This window comes from Onychomys torridus, chromosome 21 (genome assembly GCF_903995425.1).
Source record: "Onychomys torridus chromosome 21, mOncTor1.1, whole genome shotgun sequence".
NCBI classification, from domain to species: domain Eukaryota; kingdom Metazoa; phylum Chordata; class Mammalia; order Rodentia; family Cricetidae; genus Onychomys; species Onychomys torridus.
In genome coordinates this window covers 7,395,431-7,416,794 of record NC_050463.1, presented here as the reverse complement: position 1 = coordinate 7,416,794, position 21,364 = coordinate 7,395,431, and the positions used below count along the sequence as shown (strand labels likewise).

At 43.7% G+C, this 21,364-nt stretch overlaps 2 protein-coding genes across 2 annotated transcripts; one reads left to right on the top strand and one right to left on the bottom strand.

Annotated features, from left to right (window-relative positions):
* The first annotated feature begins 11,269 nt into the window (after positions 1–11,269).
* Positions 11,270–12,220, top strand: LOC118572010 (olfactory receptor 10H2-like). The gene has a single exon (XM_036171410.1). The coding sequence runs from the start codon at positions 11,270–11,272 to the stop codon at positions 12,218–12,220; it is 951 nt and encodes a 316-aa protein (XP_036027303.1).
* A 5,958-nt stretch (positions 12,221–18,178) lies between these two features.
* On the bottom strand, positions 18,179–18,436 carry LOC118572028 (40S ribosomal protein S20-like). Its single transcript, XM_036171433.1, has one exon. It carries the CDS (start codon positions 18,434–18,436, stop codon positions 18,179–18,181), a length of 258 nt encoding a protein of 85 aa, XP_036027326.1.
* Between the last annotated feature and the right edge of the window lie 2,928 nt (positions 18,437–21,364).

Here is a 21,364-nt window from a genome sequence, read left to right as displayed (position 1 = left end):
CTCCCCTTTATCAAGAAGCAGGTCACACGTGCGGTTTCCGGCCTCTGCTTATCTGAGGAAGAAGGAACCTGCAAAGCAAGACATTGACCAAGGACTCCTCAACAACCTGCTGCAACTACCTTCTTGTTTTAGTTGAAGGCTGCTTTCTTAAGTTTCTTTTTTCAACATTCATTAATTATTTGTGTATGGGTGTGCATGTCTGTGAACCTGCATCTCTGTTACTGGTTTGTGTGGTATTAGGGACTGAACCTATGGCCTTGTTCATGTTACCAAACCATCCTACCAACTGAGCTAACAGCCCAGCACCTATATGTATTTATTTTTTTTAGACAGTGTCTAAGTGTGTAGCCCAGACTGCCCTGGAACTCAAGAACCTACTGTCTCAGCCCCTCAAGTGCTAGGATCACAGGAATGAACAACCAGGTCCCATCATCTTTTACTCATGAAATACCTACTATGTGTTAGTGATAAAAGACATTTGGAATGCATTGCTACCTTTAAAATTTTTCAAACAAGGGAGAGCAATGTCTTTCAGATATTTTAAGATAAATGCAATAAGGACTTGAGAGTCTGGGATGATTATAACCAATTTTTTTCTTCTCTAAAACTCCACCAGGTAAAAAAAAAAAAAAAAAAGACACATGTGTTTGAAATCAGATTGAAGAGACAAAGGAAACCATCACACAGTCCCTAGCCCAAGGGCAGGAAAACGGGCTGTGACCCACATCCTATTTACAGCACTGAGCACAGGCTCTTTGCACAGCAGGGGCTGAGGTATGTCTGAGATAGAAGATGGCTAGGACTTCTATTAATTGGGCATCCTCTGGGTCAGACCAATGAACAAAAGCAGAATGAAGCTGTAGATGGTTGTGCAAAGTGACTTTGCTTTTTTCCTGTTGTTTTCTCCAGTGAAGACAAAATGATTGACATATTGTGGGTACTTAGTGTATCTGTAGCGTGAAAGACAGGACAGATTCCACAGCTCAAGGAAAGTTTGATATCTGGATGGAGAGAGGAACTCCTTCCAAGAAACCACATGCACTGTGCCAGATTCCCCACACCAACGTGTTTCGTTAACAATTTCTGGGCTAAGGAGACAGCTCCATTGGTAAAGTTGTCAAGCCTGACAACTCAGGTTGGATCCCAGGAACCCACATGGAAAAGAGAGACATGACTCCTGCAAGTTGTCATCTCATACACAAATGGGGATGAGGGTGGGAGAGAACATGTAAATAAACATAATTTTAAGAATTGAAAAAGAAAGCCAGGCAGTAGTGGCACATGCCTTTAATCCCGGCACTTGGAAGGCAGAGGCAGGCTGAGTTCAAGGCTAGACTGATCTACAAAGTGAGTTCCAGGACAGTCAAGGCTACACAGAGAAACCCAGTCTTGAAAAACAAAACAAAACAAAACAAAACAAAATTAAAAAGAATAATTTAGGTTTATTTACCAAAGAGAAAATAAAGCTCAAATACACCAACTCACAGTGCCCCCACCAGGCAAGATTGCAAAATGCACCTTTACCATGACCTTGATTCCTCCATGCATTTGCTTACCACTCCCAGTGACTCCAGACCCTTTTTGGGGTATTTCTGGGCAACCCGAAGCAACATTAGAGCCCCTTTCTCTAAGTCACGGCTCCATTTTTTGTCCAGTTATCTCTCTCTTCCCCAGTTTGGGCTGGGGGCTATGTCAAACAAGTGTTTCATGAGAGAGTACATGGGTGCCTAGACCAATTCTTAGTCTTCTACTCAACCAGGAGGCTGGAGCTTAGAAGGAAATACTGGCCGGATTCTGGAACCAGGCTGTCATTTTCAGACTCCTCCTGTCCTCTACCTCCAGTGGACCATCCTCCCTCACCACCAGTCCCAGAGCAGTGTTCTAAGGAGTCTCCCAATCCTTCCCAATCTGGCTTAGGCTAATTTCCCAGGCTCCCCTGTCTTAGCTAGGGTTTCTATTGCTGTGAAGAAACACCATGGCTTTGAAAACTCTTATAATGGAAAGCATTTAATTGGGTGGCTTACAGTTTCAGAGGTTTAGTCCATTATTATCATGGTGGGGCACAGTAGCATTCAGGCAGACATGGTACTGGAGAAGGAGCTGAGAGCTCTATATCTTCATCCACAGGCAACAGGAAGTGTACTAGCTTGAGCATAAGTGACCTCAAAGCCTGCCCACCACAGTGACACACTTCAACAAGGCCACACTTTCTAATAGTGCCACTCTCTATGTGCTTATTGAAGCCAATTAATTCAAACTATCACATCCTCCAATCGGAAGCGCTGATGTCTTTGCTGGGTCCTCTCCCTGGGATACCCTCTCTGTCCCTGTATGCTCAGTATCTCTTGCTTACTCTTCAAGTTATAGCACAAAATCCATCCTGCCATTCATCCTCCTGACTGAGGGGTGGGGCTCAATGCCAACATTGCCCTGTTTATTATTTTCTTTAATGTGGTCTGCATTTATTATGTACAGAGACCATTGAAGTATTGGGAACACAGCAAGAGACCTCTCAGGAGGCCACAGTTTAGTGGGAGATAGCCTCATGACCAGGTAAGACAACACAATTTGTCAGTAGACTCCATGGGATACTAGGAGTTAGGGAAGCACCTGACCAATGAGAGTGCTAAAATCACGAACGAAAGGCTTCTTGCAACAGGTGGCATGCAACCTGAAGAGATGGATGGGAGTGAGATATGAGGATGCATAGGAACCTGGGGTGAGAGAACAGAGCACAAAGAACTGAAATGTTCCAGACTCGTTTTAGTCTAAAGACTAAGAAAGGAGCTGAGAGTAGAAATGAAAGAAGCCAACAAGGGCCAGGCTTCACAGAGCCTTGGAGAGCAGTGAGGTGTCTGGGGATAAAGGAGCCACAGCTGATTCTAAGCAGAGATGCCATCTGGTTCTTTGTTTAGCCACATGTCTCTGGCATTGTATGTGGGGTGGACTGTAAAAATGAACCAGAAATACCTGGAAGGGGGCTCCAGAGGGTCACATAGGGTCCTCCAGAATTTCAGATCCATGTGGAACCTCAGAAGATGACCCCACTTGTAAATGCAGGTGTTAGGGCTGTAATTAGTTAAGATGTTGAGATGAAACTTCTCCTAGGTTCAGAGTGGGCCCTGAATGGAAAAGACACACAGACACAGAGCAATGTGACATGAAAAGAGAGGCAGACACTGCAGTGAGGTGTCCACAAACTAAGGAACATCCCCAAATACAGCTGGAGCCAAAGTAAACCAGATGAGAATTGTGGGACATGTTCTTCCTCAGAAGCCTCCAGAGGCAAGGCAGCACCTCCCACCATTTTGAACTTTTGGACTTTGAAACACCGAGAATAAATTTCGATTGTTTTAAAACATCCAGTCTATGGCTAGGTTGTGCCAATTGTATTATTTTTGTTGTTGGTTTTTTGTTTTGTTTTGTTTTTTAGACAAGGCTCCTTTGTGTAACAGCCTTGACTGTCCTGAAACTCACTTTGTAGACCAAGCTGGACTTGAACTCACAGAGATCCACCTGCCTCTGCCTCCTTAGTGCTGGGATTAAATGTGTGCACCACCATGCCTAGCTTGCTATGTGGACTGTAAAATAATAATGAAAGTACAAGGGCTCGTGCAGTCTTCTAGGTGGGGTGCTTTCTGCACCAGGCTGGGGGCCTTGGGGGTGAAGACACAGAGAACAAGCAGGAGGAGTTGTTTACTGAGTCCCATCCTAGTCTAAGAACCCAGGAAACCCAGGAGCATCTGGAAAGCCCACCCCAAGCCTTAGCGTCAGAAGGGCTGAGGCTGGCCTGTTTTTTCCATTTCTCCCAGTCTTTCCTCCCTGGTTGCCCAATTTGGTTCGTGAACAGCCTCAGCATCGCCACTGAGATTGTGTCCCCACTTCATCCCCTCTGCTCCTGACAAGGGTAGGTATCGGCCAAGTCTGACTCCTTACCTGTAGACTACCTAGAGCAGAACCCTGGACTTTATAACAAAGAGACCCACATCTGACTCCAGATTGGAAACTGTCCAAATCTAGAAGAAGCCATTTGGAGGATATGAGTAGCATGTGTTATAATATATGCATGAGGGGAACCCCAGCTGGCCAGGGTATCCCACCCATGCAGGGAAACATGCAGGCATGCTGGGCAGATGCAGCGGTAGGCGGCAGGTGAGACAGCGGTGGTGGCTGCGGATGTTCAATCACAATGCAGGCACTGCATCATGTGGAAATAGTTTAATATAAGAGGGAAATAAAGAGACAGAAAGACAGAATGGAGAGAGAGGGAGAGAAGAGGAGAGGAGAGGAGAGGAGAGGAGAGGAGAGGAGAGGAGAGGAGGGGAGGGGAGGGGAGGGGAGAAGAGAAGAGAAGAGAAGAGAAGAGAAGAGAAGAGAAGAGAAGAGAGAAAAGAGAAGAGAAGAGAGATAAGAGAAGAGAGGAAAAGCAGAGGTGTGCACACCTCATGATAGGGAGGAAAGAAAGCGGAAGAGAGAGAGGAAGGGGAGGGGTTTTTTCCTTAAAATGAGGCTTATACATCAGGATGCAATAGAGGAATCAGATAGACTTCTCCAGAAGCAGAATTGTTCCTTTAATCAGAGCCACTGAAGAACCACAATCTCTCCCAGGGAGTAGAAACTGTGATCATGTAATACAGGGCTTGGGGATTTATAGATCAGAAAAGGAGACTTTGCGGGTGAAAGTTACTTCTCCTATAGTCTCAGAGTGGTAGATGCCTCTCAAAGAGGTATGCAGATTTTTTTTATCAGAAGAGTCTGGAATTCTAAAACAGCCCACAGGTATCATCAGACAATTCTCTGTCCAGAGCTTCTCTGTCCACCTAGGGCTGTGAGGTCATAAACCTTCCACTAATCCCTTTCAGAAGGTCAAGGAGCCCAGTGTTGGAGAGAAAGGAGAAAAGGAAACTAGTCTTTTTAATAATTTATTTCTTTTTAATTTTTAAATTTACATTTCATGGTGTGTGTGAGAGAATGTTGTTTGAATCTTAGATGGTCTTTTAATAAAAAAACACTCAGAGCCAGATATCAGGGTGAAAGCTGAAAGATCAGAAAATCAGAACAGACAGCCACTACTTCTTATCTCTACAAAATCTTCAGCCTAAAGACAATGGGTTCCTGTTTCCTCATACCTTATATACCTTTCTCTGCCTGGCCATATCACTTCCTGAGATTATAGGTGTGTGTGTGTGTGTGTGTAAAGGCATGAGATATCAAGTGCTGGGATTAAAGGTGTGTGCCACTACTGCCTGATTTAATGGCTGGCTCTGTCCTCTGATCCTCAGGCAAATTTATTAGGGTATACAATATATCACAACATTTCTCTTTTTTTTTTTTTTTGTCTAAAAAAATAAAAGGTTATAACTAATATAAGAAAAACTATGTACAATAAGTATATATATATATAATATATTCATTCAAGAATTACATTAACAAAATCCAGTCCATTAACATTTGACAAATTCAGAGAAAATACTTCACTATTTATCTTATTTTGGTGAGTCCAAAATGTTGTACTTAGTTTACTTTTTATCCTAACTTGTATTACCAACCAAAAACTATCTTTTGATGTCTTTCAAACTTATACATTTAAACCTCTTTAGTGTGTTTCTTTTCTGAATTTGTTAACAAGGAAAACTATAACTATCTAATCTTCAACTCCCTCAGAGACCAGAGAAGGAAATAATATTACTGAAGTAAGCAGGAAGTGTAAACAAGCAACTTCCAAAAAGTGTGAGAAATGACAGAAACAGCTGGCTGCCTGGACAGTCACCCAAGATTTCTCTGTAACATTGAGACATCCATCTTCACCCTACAGGTCTAGCATATCTGACAAACTCATTTGTGAAGCAGGATTCTCTAAAGGACCTTTCTACCTTGTCTTGGCGAGGATCAACAGTTCTTCCTTTTGTGTCCTGCTTGTCCATCTTGGACAGCATACTGTCAGCACTTAAGACAAGTTTGTTTTCTTGCCTAGTAGCTAACTTGCCACAAAGAAAGTAAACTCTGCCTGGAGTTTCTTTGATGCCCATCACCTTCTCTGAAGTAGATTGGTGCTTCCAGGAGCAGACGTATCTCATTGTCATTAAAAAAAAAAAAATCTAAATACTAATTTGCATTTATTTGTATCCTAATTAGTTGGTAGTAATAACTTTCAAGGATTAGCAAATTGCCTTACATTGTTAAATGAACTGTATAGGTACAATACCTTGAACAAGATTAGAAATATATGTACAGTATTTTCTAACAAACTCAACCTCAAATTTGTATCAATATATATAATTTGTATACAATATACAAAAATCCAATCCAATGTAAAATATTTAAAACTAATAGTTTCTTTCTAAAAGTAGATTCAATAATCTACTTTTTATCTTATCTTATCTATATCTTCCCATTTTTTTCTTTTCAGAGTAGATTCAATAATCTACCCTTTGTCCATCATTTCTGTATCTTTTTTGAGAGTAGATTGAATAATCTACCTTTTAGCTTATATCTATATCCTATTTTTTCTTCTTTTTTTAAACAAAAACCCTGAATCTAATTTCCTTTGTTTAGCTTTTTCCCTGACCACTAACAACTAACAACTTGTAACCAACAATTCTAAATAATGACAATTATTCATAACGCATTGAATGACTAAAAACCACCCACCCCATCTCTTGGGAATGTGGGCATCATGTTCTTACAGTTACTTCCTGCTGTCTGAGGGTGAAGGCATCTTTAGGGGATCCTGAAAAGAAAAATTTTGGTTTAATTGTCAAGTCCCGGGAGAGGTAACTGTGTCACTTGTTGTCCAGTCTCTGCACAATGGGAAAGTGCAGGCTTGTCTCAAGTCCTGGCTAGAGTAGTCTGTGAGGCTAGATAATTTCAGCTAGCAATCTTGAAGTGTCCTGAGTAGTTTGTAATTTAAAGCTGATCTTTGGGTGCTATTTGTCAGCTTAGTGGTGTTATCATCATCCTGATAGAATCATCATTGTGGGGCCCCATCAGCTTTTTGGAGACTTCAAATCACTGTTAGGTGTGGTCATGGTTCACTGTAGACAACTGATAGAGAACTCAATCTCAAAATAATGTTCAGAAAGCTAGATGAAGCTTTTTTTCTAGAATTAGCTAGTAGTGTGTGTGGTGTTGTTGTTGCTGTTGTGTATGTCTACACATAGATAGGTGAAAGGACCAAGCAGATGCCATAACGGGCTGCTCAATCTTCTCTCAGAGATCAGGCCTCAGTTTCAGTTTCCTCAGACTAAGCAAGCAGTTTCTGGGAGGGACCCTGAACAAAAGACAATCACTGATGTCCCTGCCAGCAGGGACAGGGAGATAGGACGCACCAAGCCTGGGCCACTGAGCCAACCCCCACAGTCAGTATGTGCCAGACCAGCCAGTCTCCACAGCAGCTCAAGGACAAAGCCTGGGACTTGTCCTGGCCTGCCCAAAATGGATAACTGTAACTGCATCAGATGGACAGAGAGGTCTGGGGTTTGCAACAGTTAAAAAGACGCTTTGCTTTTGCATCAGATTTTCTCTCTTGGTGGTCTTTGGGGGGCTCTGGGTACAACAGTAGGTACCATGGCACATCTGTGATGTCAGAGGACAACTTGGCTAAGTCAATAATCCCCTTCCAGTTTGTGGGTCCTAGGGACCAAACTCAAGGCTTCAGGATTGGCCCAAATCACCTGCTGTGTTCTCTCTCTCTCTCTCTCTCTCTCTCTCTCTCTCTCTCTCTCTCCCCTCCCTGCCTCCCTTCCTCTCCCTCTCTCTCACACAGCATTTTATCACCAATTAACATTTGTGTAGAACTTAGTACTTTGAACTAGGCCTCAGTTTAGAAACTGCATTTTCTTTTAAAACCATTTTGAAATGTATTCTTCAACAACTTCACACACTTGTAATGTATCCTATTTGTCCACATTTCTTCTTTCTCCTGTCCTCTTCCAACTCACTCAGAACTATTTCTTCCAAATCCATCCCCTCCTACTTTCAAGTCTTTTATGGTTTTAAAATAGCCGACTGGGTGTAATTTAGGCCTCTTGCATGTGAATGGGTGTAGGGTTACTTACTGCAGTATAAGCTGACTTCCCTTTCTAAGTCCCCCCTTTCTGTTTCTCCTGTGGTCCAGACCACCCACCAGCATCATCACTCTGTGCCCAAGGTAACTTGTCATCTTTGTGGGGTCTGACCTGGCACCAAGGGCCTTCAAGGGGTGGTTCCAGGGCCATTTGTGTTGCTGTGATCTGATCCTAGCAAAGCCTGGCACCAAGAAGGCTCTAGAGGCCTCTGATCACCTCCAGAGTACCCAAGAAGGCCCAGAGGGCATTCTGCCCCAGGATCTCTAGAGAGTGTTCTGTGAGAAATTTCTGGAGAGTACAAGGATAAAGCCAGGGCTCTGCCTTCAACCTGCCGGGGTAGCATCTCCTCTGCTACCCCTCAATGCTGCCCCTGCTATCGCCAGCAGAGGTCAGTGTGTGACTTCCAGGCTGCCCTCCTGCAAGAGCCGAAGCAAGAACGGTGTGGGTTGGGGAGACAGGGACTGTTGGGTATGAGCCTTGGACCCAGTAGGAAGATGAGGTCCATCCAAAGGTGTGGTTCCTCATTCCAGGATCCTGCGCCCTGGATAACCTCGAGCTTCTCCTCACGAGTGGCAGCATAACTCTTGCACTAGAGGACTTTAAGCTACCATCCGCTGTGTTGCAGCCCAGAGTGCCTAAGTGCAGCGCCAAGTGCCTACCGGGCCTGACACTGTGCAGGTGTGCGTGTATCTCGGCAGGCGGGATCTTGCTCTTTGTGTAAGCGCTCGGGTTTGAATGTAGCTCCTGTGCACGCGAGCCCTGTGAGCGCACTCAGTTTACTAACATAGTCTACAGCCCAGTTTGTGGGAAGTGGGTGCGGGTGTGTGTGGGAAAGAACCGTGCTCCGAGGCTGCACAACTCTGAAAAGTGCTTGCTGAGAGTCCTCCCACCCCGACCACCCACCGAGACTGGGTTCGGGTCTCTCTTTTTCTCTCCTCTGTTTAATCCCCCCTTCATTCTCTCTCCATCTCTCTTGTTCTGTTTCTCTCCTATTTTTGCCTCCATGTCTTTCATTCTCCCTATTTTCTCGCTCATTTTCTTCTATCTCTAGCTTGTCCTCCGTCTCTCTGGTTCTCTCCCATTTCTCTCCTCAGAAGCTCCTTACTCCCCCACCTTTCCAGAGTATGTAGTCTAGGAAGGACTTGAATTTCCTCCTGTCTCCACCCTCCCACGCCAAGTGCTGAAATTTCAGGTATAAGCCAGATTCCTACTTTGCTTTTGTAAAAAGTGAAGTAAACGTCATATAATGTACAGTTCGCCTTTCTAAGCACAACCACCCTGAGGTTTGTACTGCACTCTCTGTGTTTGGCAGCCATCATCTCCATCTGGTTTTAAACCTTTGCATCACCCCTGAGGTACCAGCAGCAGCAGTGTCTTCCTTCCTCTGTCCCTGCAGCTATGGAATCTGCTTTCCATCTCTGTGGACTACCTGTGAAGGGCATGTCCAAGGGACAGAGCCAGAACTCACACGGGCTTTGTTTCTGTGTTCTTTCACTTAACATCACATTTTCCAGCTTGGTCACGTTGTACCGTGTATTCTAGTCTTTGGATTCAGTATTCCATAAGTCATTCACTTCGTTTACAAGGAAGCATTTAATTAGCATTCACAACGATATATAACTATGACATTTATTATTCCCAAGATTGTTTTTACTAATACAAGAGAAAATGTCATATTCAAAACAAAAAGAGCCATTAAACAGCAGAGATGTTAAAGATTCAATTCTGACAGTCTAAAACCCATGAGCAATCACTCCCCATTCTACTTTACCCCCATTTCCTGGCACTAATCTGTCTTCACCCCCTGTGGACTTACCTGGTTAGAATATTCCAAACAAATAGAGCACACATTACATGTCCCTCCCTGCCTGGCTTCCTTCACTCGGTCCCCAGTTTCTAGGGTCCTCATGTTGCCTCAGGATTTGTACTGTATTCCGTTATTGGACTGCACTGTTCAAATGGGCCGCCTTTTTAACCCATTCACCTGCTGCTTCGCTTTGCAGTTTAAAATAACTGTGCTTTTTGTCAGGACTGTTAGCAGCATGAAGAACCAGCCAGGAAAACCCCACAGCAGAGACTTAGGATCCTGTTAGGACACAGAGAAGGAGAGCCCCACCCCCACCCCCTGAAAACTGGGGCAGATGTGACCAGCTGCCACTCGGACTGAGAAGAGAGAACCATGAGGCTAGCTAGCATCCTCCTGTTCTGCACCAAGCAGGTTGGTGATGCAGGGGGGGGGGGGGGGGGGATGCTGGTAGGTATCAGGGAGAAGGAGGAGAAGCACAGACTAGCTTGGCTGTAGGGAGGTAATGGACATCTGTGAGAGCGATCTGGAGTTTCGAGTCTGCTTGGGCTAGATGCCAAATTCCATGGATGGTGAGACTCTGTCTCTGAAAGCATAAGGAAACAGAAGCCACAGACAGAGGGAAGAGCACTGGCAAGAAGCCAGTGTCAGAGGATACAGCTCCATGGTGCTGCTGTCACTGAGAGTGTCCTGAGTGTCACACCCACACCACAGTCTGGTACTTAGATCTCATCACCTCCATTACACGACCCACAGCACACTGCACACAGGTTATTGCTCATTGCTATGCATCTCAGAGATGAGAGCAGTCAGCCCCGTGTCACACAGCTAGGGAAGTGGCGCAACCAAGCAGAGCCTGCATCCCTTTTCCATGTCTCAGTGGAGGGTGACTTCCCAGTAAAGCTGCCAGCCAGAAGGAGCCGGCCCTTAGTCCTTGAAGGATCTCAGTGTGTGACAATGGGGAGAAGAATGGAGAGCCTGATGTGCGTGGAGGCAGGAAAGCCTGGAGGGATGGAGCGGTGTGGGACTGATAACAGTAACACCAGAAAGAGTGTAAATAATAATTATTCAGATTGTCTCTTTAAATTATCAGTGTGCCAGGACCTATCTGCACTGGTCATTTAAACTGTGTGATGTTATTTAAATCTGAACACATTAATTATCTATTTTATATTCCAGGGTCTTGTTATGCAGCTTAGGCTACCGTTGAACTTATGAGTTTACTGCCTCCACCTCCCAAGTTCTGAGAGTATAGACATGCACATGCAGCAACCCATCCTTTTAACTGATCACTTGGACAGGTATGTCACTTTCAACAGGAAACCTGCCCAGACAGTGCTTGGGAATGACATGCTTCTAAACATCTGCTTTAATTCCTACTCTATCAGGTGCAACCAAGATGCTAAGACAGAACTACACCTCAGTGTCTGAATTCATCTTCATTGGCTTCTCCAACTTCCCACAGCAGCTCATGCCCGTCTTCTTTGTGGTGATCCTGCTCATGTACCTCTTCACACTGCTGGGCAATCTGCTCATCATGGCCACGATCTGGAGTGAACGGAGCCTCCACACGCCTATGTACCTCTTCCTGTGTGCTCTCTCCATCTCTGAGATCCTCTATACTTTGTCCTTCATCCCACGTATGCTGGTTGACCTGCTCTCCACCCATCGTTCCATCGCCTTCCTGGCCTGTGCCAACCAGATGTTCTTCTCCTTCATGTTTGGCTTCACCCACTCCTTGCTGCTCACCATCATGGGCTATGACCGCTATGTGGCAATCTGTCACCCACTGCGCTACAATGTGCTCATGAGCCCCCGGGGCTGTGCCCTCTTGGTGGCTGGGTCCTGGGCTGGAGGCTCAGCTGTTGGGCTGGTAGTGACAACCTCCATTTTCCACCTCCCTTTCTGTGGACCCAATCAGATCCAACATTTCTTATGTCACGTGCCCCCTATGTTGAAGCTGGCCTGTGGCAGTAACGTGCCAGCTGTGGCTCTGGGTGTAGGGATGGTGTGCATCACAGCCCTCCTGGGATGCTTTCTCCTCATCCTCCTCTCCTATGCCTTCATTGTGGCAGCCATCTTGAAGATACCATCAGCAGAGGGCCGGCACAAGGCTTTCTCCACTTGTGCATCCCACCTCACAGTGGTGATTGTGCACTATGGCTTTGCCTCCGTCATCTACCTCAAGCCCAAGGGCCCCCACCTTGAGGAAGGAGACACTCTCATGGCCACCACCTACACAGTCCTCACCCCCTTCCTCAGCCCCATCATCTTCAGTCTCAGGAACAAGGAGCTGAAGAGTGCCATGAAGAAGGCCTTCTTCAGGAAATTCTGTTCCTCAAACACCTAAGTGGTCAGTACAGGATGATTGGCAGGGGTGGGACATTACTTTATAGATGCCCAGTAAATGCACAGAACTTCTCTTTGACTTATGGGCTCTCATTAAGTATTTACTGGGAGGTAAGATCTTCGTTGGTATATAGTTCATATACTGTGTAGCTTACCCATCACTGTTTTAGTATGCTTGGAACTAGGCAACCATCAATACAATTAATTTGAGGAAAATGTTCATCACTTAATGAGAAAATTGGGATGGAGAGATGGCCCAGTGGTTAGGAGCACTTGCTGCCCTTCCAGAGTACCCGAGTTGTGTTCCCGCTGTCAAATGGCCCACAACTGCCTGGTACTCCAGACTCTTCTAGCCTCCTCAGGCACTGGCATATACTCATATAGATGCATATTCATACATGCAAATATAGATAAAAATAAAAATAAATATTTTTAAAAGAAAAACAATTATATGGTTAACAGTTGTTTTTCAGTTCTTTTTCTATGTGTATGTTCATTTGTTTTATGTGTGCACATATTTGTGTGTGGATGTACATGCATGTGTTTCAGTGTCTGTGAGAGCCAGTGGTTAAAATGGTATCTAGCCTGGCATGGTAGCACATGCCTTTAACCCCAGCACTCAGGAGACAGAGGCAGGTGGATCTCTATGAGTTTGAGGCCAGCTTAGTCTACAGAGAGAGTTCCAGGACAACTAGAGGTACATAACAGAAAGCGCCTGTCTCAAAAACAATAATAACTTTTTTTTGTTCTTGTTGTTTAAAATAAGGTGAAGTCAGATTGAGATAGGAACCCAGTTTTGTTTTGTTTTGTTTTGTTTTGGGGGAAGTTCAAGACAGGGTTTCTCTGTGTAACAGCTCTGGCTGTCCTGGAACTCACTTTGTAAGATGAAAGTTACGCTCTTGTGGAGATGAGATTATCAAATCAGCTGGGTTGTCCGCCGGCAAACCCCTGAAGTCTACATTCTCTGCCCACCCACAACACTGGGGTTACAATGGAGTACCACTGCACCCAGTTTTTCACATGGGTGCTTGCACAATAAGGACTTTACTGACTGATCCATCTCTCAAGATTCCCATCTTTTTCTTCATTCTCTGTTTCTTCCAACTTCCTTACCCTCCAGTTGTGCATACCAAGAACCCACACTCCATATAAATTTCTTGGGCATTTCACAGATGTGAGGCTATAAAAGGAATCACAGTCTTTTCAATCCGCTTATTTCCCCAGCATACTATTTCAAGGTTCTCCTGTGTCAGCTCTTTGCCCTGTTAACGGCTAACTCGTAACTCATGTTGCACTGCTATAGTATATTTTATTCATTAATTAACTATTTTAACAATTTTTTCATTTATTTTACATACCAACCACAGTTTCTCCTCCCTCCTCTCCTCCCCTTCCCTCCCCCACCTCCTGTCTACCCCATCCTCTCTTCCTCCATTCAGAAAGTCATACACTAACTATTAATGAACATTTCAGCATCTCTAATTTTTTTTCTGCTTTGATTAATGTTGCTGTGTATGGCCATGTGCAAGTGGTTTTGTTTTGTTTTGTTTTGTTTTGTTTTCCCTGAATGTTTTTCTTTTTCTTGGCTATACATCTAGAAGTGAGGTTGTGTCAGATGGTATATCTAACAGTTTAGGAACTCCCAGACTATACCAAAGTGTCTGCCCCACTCTCCATTGATGCTAGCAAAGGCAGGGCCTTCAGTTGCTCCAGGTTTCTGGTGCGGGTGGAGGTGGGTGCATGGTGGGGCACAGTAGGGTGCCTGTCAGGTCTTTGTAACAGCTGCTGAAAGAGGAGGTTGAGAGGGTAGAGGATGTACGTGCAGTCTGATCTATGAAAGAGCAGTCAATCTCTCTCCTCCCTCCTTCCTCCTCTTTTTTCCACTCTCTGTCCTCTACCAATATCTCCTCACCTAACATGAGGTAAGAATCTGTCACAGTTTTTTTTTTCCTTCACTGTGGTCTCAGAATCCAAAGAGCCTAAGACTACAAATTGAAACCTTTGTAGCCAATCAAAACTCAACCTCTCCTTCTTTTAAGTTTTTCTGCCAGGAATTTTGTTAGTCAGCAACTTGCCCTTCCTGGAGAAATCAGAATTTCCCTTAAATCTTAAAAGGCTTTTGTAAGCCTGTGGGGTACTGGGATATCAGGACATAAACTCAACGCTCTTTCAAATTGGCTGAGAGCAAAGCAGTCCATTAACTACCCTTTGAATAGTAGTAAGAGACCACTTCTATTTCTTTTTATTTTCTTTTTTAAAACTTTTTTTACAATGTTGCCTTAATGGCACACGCCTTTAATCCCAGCAGTCAGAGGTGGAAGCAGGGGAATCTCTGCGAGTTTAAAGCCTGGTCTACATAGAGAGTTCCAGGCCAGTCAGAACTACACATTAAGACACACACACACACACACACACACACACACACACACACACACACACACGTGATCTTTCTCTCCTTCTTGGTGCCATGCAGTAGGCACAAGTAAGCTGACAGCAGGCACTTAGTATAGACTGCTTATTAACTTATTAAGTCTGCTGCCTCACATTGTAGGGTTATCCCCTCTTCAGAAACCTTTGAGCAGAGATGCCTTGCTCTGTCTGGTGGGACTGAAGCCTTTCTTTGGAACCTTGCTATGACTGTTAATAACCTTAATATAGCTCAAGCACAACTATCATCTATGTATATATGCTGTGGGATGTTCTGTATGTCAAATGTGTTGCTCTGATTGGTTAAAACAAATAAAGTGCTAATTGGCCAGTAGCCAGGCAGGAAGGATAGGGTAGGCAGGAGAAGGAGGAGAATTGTGGGAAATGGAAGGCTGGGTAGAGAGAGCTGCCAGCCGCCTCCATGACAAGAAAGATATAAGGTACTGGTAAGCCACGAGCCACGTGGCAAAATATAGATTAATAGAAATGGGCTAAATATAAGAGTAAGAGCTAGACAACGGTAGGCCTGAGCTAATGGCCAAGCAGTTTAAATAATATAAATGTCTGTGTGTTTATTTTATAAGTGGGTTGTTGGACTAACAGGGCTTGGTGGGGGCTGGAGAGAAGGTCTCCAGCTACGTATGTATGTATGTATGTATGTATGTATCTATCTATCTATCTATCTATCTATCACCTGTCATCTAGCTATGTATCTATCATCTATCTATGTATCTATATATCTATCATCTAGCTATGTATCTATCATCTATCTATGTATCTATCTATCATCTATGTATCTATCATGTATGTATTTATCATCTATCTATCTACCACCTGTCTATGTATCTATCTATGTATCTGTCTATCATCTATGTATCTATCATCTATGCATTTATCATCTATCTGTCTATCATCTGTCTATCTATGTATCTATCATCTATCTATCTACCTTTCTCTCTGTGTTCCTCTGTTAGGTTTTAGAGATGGAGAAGAGAGGAAAGAGACTTGGGAAAAGATAAATACACTTGCCCCCACCTCCAACTCCCTAACCCCTTCTCTGACTGTGATGTAACCTACTTCCTCCAGCCAATCTCTACCTCCTAAGGATTCTAGGACCTCCCTGAACAGCAACATCAGGCTTCATTTCATGAGATTTTTTACGAAGAATACTTTATATCTATATCTTCCTTTAGAAAGAAAAATGGAAGGAAACATACTTCATCTCAGACTTTTTTTTGGTGACTTCTCATTTTGTCTAAGACACTGATAAGTGGCTGCAGCCTCTAGCACCTACCATGGTCTCTCTGGCCTACTGGAATCTACATGACTTGGCCTCTGAAGGCCAGGAGTGCCAGGAAGCTCACATTTTCCTTGGAAACAGTTACTAACCAATGACTGATAACCTGGGGAGGACATGTACCCCACCCCTTCTTTCTTTCTCGCCTCTAGTTGAAACAACTGTGAGGTGTGGTCTTCAGTATTTTTAGGAGTCCTGGAGGGCTCAGACCAAAATCCTTCTTTAAGCACTATTAGATGGGGACTGATGGAGGCAGCCTGAAATCTAAAGGAAGACTGCATCTGCAGAAGCACAACTGTTCCTTTAATCAGAACAGCTGAAGGACACCAGTATTTCTGCCAGAGTAGGGACTATGTTTAAGAGGTGCAGGGGGCTTGTGGTTTTACAGAATAGAAAGGGGGACTGTTGGGATGGAAGATTCCATTGGGAGGTCAGCTCCCCTCCTGTCTCTAAGTGGCAGACACCAGCAGGGAGTGGTTTGTTGATCTCCTTACCAGAAGTTTCCACAGGTGTTCTCTGCGAAGCCAACTTTTCTATCCTGAGTTTCTCAGTCTACATGAGGCTTCAAGGATCTTGCCTATTATGACCCCGAGTTTTTCTTCTGCTACAGTTTGAATCCAAAATGTCTCCCACAGGCACTTTCATGCTTTGAATGCTTGGCTCCCAGCTGGTGGCTTTATTTTGGAAGGTTCTAAAACCTTTCAGAGGCAGGACCTAGCTGGAAGAAGCAGGTCACCAAGGGTGTATTATCTCTACCTACTTCTTATGTTGCTTTCTACTTCCCAGGGCATAATGACACTATTAGCCTCTGCCACACACTCCTTCCATCAAGAACTAAGCTGGTCTTCCATTCCTCCCATACATTGTTCTTGTCACAAGGGAAGGGTACCCAATACAGCCTTCTCTCTTGCTCTCTCCTCATTGCTCCTTCTTCATCTCTTCCTTTTCCTTTTGTTTTCACTTCTCCTCTTCCTCATTCTCTTCTCCTCTTCCATCTCCTATGTTTCTTCTTCTGAGATTGGCCTCATAATTTGAGACACAGATCTCAAACTTCCATTGCTCCACATTTTGGCCTCCAGAGTTCCAGGATTACAGGAATACACCATCAAATTGTCCACCTTTCTTTATTGTTCTACTCCATCACTTCACTACCAAGTTTATTTCCTGGGAATGCATCTTAATTAATTCTCACCTCAGGTCAGTCCTGACTCACAAGAACCCAACAATTTATGGAGATCCATGTTTAGGACACTTTGTCTATTTGGAAATTTACCCCAGATATCTCTCCTGTTGTAGGTGAATGTTTATTTCCTGCCTACCAGTTCCCAAATAACTGACACTGAGACTTGATATTAATTTACAAATGTTCAGCCAATAGCTCAGGCTTGTTACTAGCTAACTCCCACATTTTGAATTAACCCATATTTCCTATCTATGCTTTGCCATGTGACTGGGTACCTTTTCTCAGTATGGCATGACATCTTGCTTCTCTTTGCATCTCCTCCATACTCCTCTGACTCTGCCCTTCTTCCCAGCATTCTCTGTTTGGCCCTCCCCTTGTCCTGTCCAACTATTGGCCAGTCAGCTTCTTTATTAAGCCAATCACAGTCACCTGTATTCACACAGTGTAAAGAAATACTCCACATGTTGTTGTTCAGGAGACTAGTAGTACTACTAAGAGTATCTTCAAAGTGACATTCAGTCTTTGTAAAGTCTTAGGAAAGTTCAGATCTCCTGGTCAGGCATTATGTTGTGTTATTTTTTCAAATGAAAAAATAGATCTTATGACATTAAATATTTAGAGGTCTGGGTTTTTTTAAATTGATTAATGTTAGGATCCTGCCCTCACTCCTCTGGGTCTGGTGTCTTACATCATCAGCAGGTGCTGGCAACTACATGGTCATGCAATCTGCACCTGAAAGAGCCAGACATGGACCCCCCACTCTCTCTCTCTCTCTCTCTCTCTCTCTCTCTCTCTCTCTCTCTCTCTCTCTGTGTGTATGTTTTCTCTCTGTTCTCTCTCTCTGTTTCCACTCTGCTCCCTCCCCCCAGGCCTGGCTCTCTCTCCCCCTTTTCCTCCTAATAAAGCTCTAAAAACTAACATTGGGTTCTGGAGTGGTCTGTGACTTATCTGCCAGTAACCAGAGCCACTAACCAGTAATGTTTTACTATCAATTAAGTCGATTTATTAAAATAGTTGGCTTAGGCATCTGCAATAGTGACTTCAAACTCCATTCATGGCTCAATACTAATGGAAGTACTTTGTTTAACAATCTCGGAAGGACTGGGTAAGTCAATGAGCCACTTGTGGATTTTTGTTTGGAAATGATCCCACATCTTGGAACTTTCACCACAAGGTATTTTTCTTGTAGTGATTCTCAGTGTCCAGGAGTGCATGTGCACCGGTCTTTTTACTTTCAGGTTCTTTTCTTTTGCACCTCTGGTCAAGTCAGCACACACATCCAGCAACTTCACAATGTGGCTGGTGGGCATGATTCAAATTTGGTGAATCACCATCTCAAGTTCCATGGGTGTCTTTCTGGTATCTTTAAAAGCCATGGCTGCAGCACTACTTCCTGACTGGCTGTTCCTCAGCAGGAGTGAAGAGCAGTGAATCAGGATGGGAGCAAACCAAACGAAGCTCCAACACATGCACCACCACACCTCAGAAAGCTCCAACACATGCACCATCACACCTCAGAAAGCTCCAACACATGCACCACCACACCTCAGAAAGCTCCAACACATGCACCACCACACCTCAGAAAGCTCCAACACATGCATCACCACACCTCAGAAAGCTCCAACACATGCATCACCACACCTCAGAAAGCTCCAACAACACATGCACCACCACACCTCAGAAAGCTCCAACACATGCACCACCACACCTCAGAAAGCTCCAATACATGGACCACCACACCTCAGAAAGCTCCAACAACACATGCACCACCACACCTCGGAAAGCTCCAACACATGGACCACCACACCTCAGAAAGCTCCAACACATGCACCACCACACCTCAGAAAGCTCGGAAGTCTGTTTTGCTGCGTGATTTTTTTTTTTTTTTAGTTTTTTTCTCTCTTTCTCCCTCTGTCTATCTGTCTGTCTCTCTCTCCCTCTCTCTCATTTTCTTTCTGGCACTGGGTCCTGTGCATACTAAGAAAGCCATCTCTATGTGAGATACATCCCAACTCTTATGTTGATTGCTGTGTGATAGAATATTGTTTTAAGATATGTTACTTTTGTTTATGCGCTGGAAAACTTGTTTGAAGATGTATTACATTTGTTTGATTAAATAAAATTAACCTTCAGTCAGGAGACTGAGTCAGCAACTAGATGACAGGAAGTGGTAGGGAGGAACAAAATGGAGAAGGGCTTTTAAATGGGGGCTGGGAGAAGGAGAGATGGCTTTTGGGGAGACTTGAGCAAAGAGGGGAGGTGAGCTACTTGCTATTCAGCCTCTCTGAGGAGCAGAATTCCCCCTCAACATCTGAATCCTGAGTTCTTTAGAGGGACAGAGATTTATGTAAATTACCTTTGTAGCTTTGAAAGAGTCAGTGGCTGAGGGAGCAGAATTCCCTCAGGCTGTGGGCCTTGCAGCCCAACTGTTCCTGGTGGCAGATGAGTCATGGTTGATTAGGACAGCCACTACTTAAAAGGCAGCAACTGTTTTAAAGAACCACTCAGAAGGAGGAGTCAGGCCAGCTGGCACTGCTGCATTGCCATCTGGGTTTCTTGACCCCTGGATGTGCTGCACCTGCTATCTGGACATCTCTACATTAGCAGTCAGCTGCAGATGCCCAGAGAAGTCAACAGAATTGGTGAGAGACTTGGGAAATCCTTTAGGAGAGTAGGAGATAATTAAATAATATTGAAAAGAAATGTTTTTTCTACATCAAGAATGGGAAATTATAACAATGCAGGGTGCTAGGACATTGTATACTGCTACCTTAGAAGGCTTAAAGTAAGAATCAGAATATGGAAAGATTATTTAACTAAATCTGATAAAATATCAATAGTACACAATATCAGTATGGTAATTAATATTTTATCAATAATAGCCTTGGTGGTTTTTGTGCTAAATATGACAAGTGGATTAATGGGATACAGACCTTGGAAAGATATACTAATGAAAAAAAGAAAAATGCTCAGACACAGGCAGAGGTATTTGGAGCAGAATTTGCAACACCATTGTATTTTGAAACTGGGGAGGAACAGCCTACGATTGTTATAACACCAACTTTAATATATCAAGTTGCTGTTCAACAACAACCACCAGATAATAGGCATCCCTAAGGCTACACAGAGTTAATTGGAATCCTGTAGATATTTTAGACTTAAAGAGATTTAAGGCAGCAGTAGTTTCATATGGTATGCATTCACCTTTTTTTTTTTTTTTTTTTGTGGAGCTGAGGATTGAACCCAGGGCCTTGCGCTTGCTAGGCAAGCACTCTACCCCTGAGCTAAATCCCCAACCCCTGCATTCACCTTTTGTAAGACAGATGTTAAATTTATGTGCAACTACAAATAGAATTATTCCACAAGACTGGAAGGATTTAGTTTTGGTGATATTAGAAGCTAGTCCTCAATTACAATGACAAACTTGGTGGAGAGAGGAAGCCAGGACCCTGGAACAGTGAGGACAGGATAGAGGTTATGAGATTTTTCCAAGACCAAATTCTTGGAGAGGGTCAGTATGCTGGGACAGGGTTAAAGAATCAGGAAAGAGGACTAAATCACTTACCAAAATTATACAAAGCTCAAAAGAAGCTATCACTGATTCTTTTTACACAGATTAACGTCAGCTGTGAAGATAATGATATCTGATTCACACACTAGATAAATATTAATTGAATCTTTGGCTTTTGAAAATGCTAATGCAGAATACAAAAGGGTGATTAAGGCTTTAAATGCAAGATTAGGACCCATAGAAGAATGGATCAGAAATACAGTTGACATTGGCTCCCATACTTTTAATAATGATACTTGGATAAGAGCATTGCTTTCTAAAAATATGAAGAAAAATAAAAATGTTAGGCATTTTGATTGCAGTAGACAAGGTCATCTGAAAAGAGGGTGTAGGCAAATTGCTACTAGAAACAAATATTATTACAGAAATAATTCAAACAGAAGGCTCCAGCCTTTTGAAGTATGCAGAAGGTGTGGCAAACGCCAGCATTGGACTAATAAATGTATAGCAACAGGGAACTGGCAAGGTTCTCTTTGCCATTGGGAAACATTCTGTGGGGCCTCTCACAGGCTCCAATATCAAATGCAGTTCAATCATTCCCTGCCAGAATTGGGGAAAACCCTCCACAAAACCATTACGTGAGATAACACCTGTTGTTAAAAACCATATGGCTCTGGATTGAGAACAGCTTTAGAAAATAAAACAAAATTTTCAGGAGAAACCAACC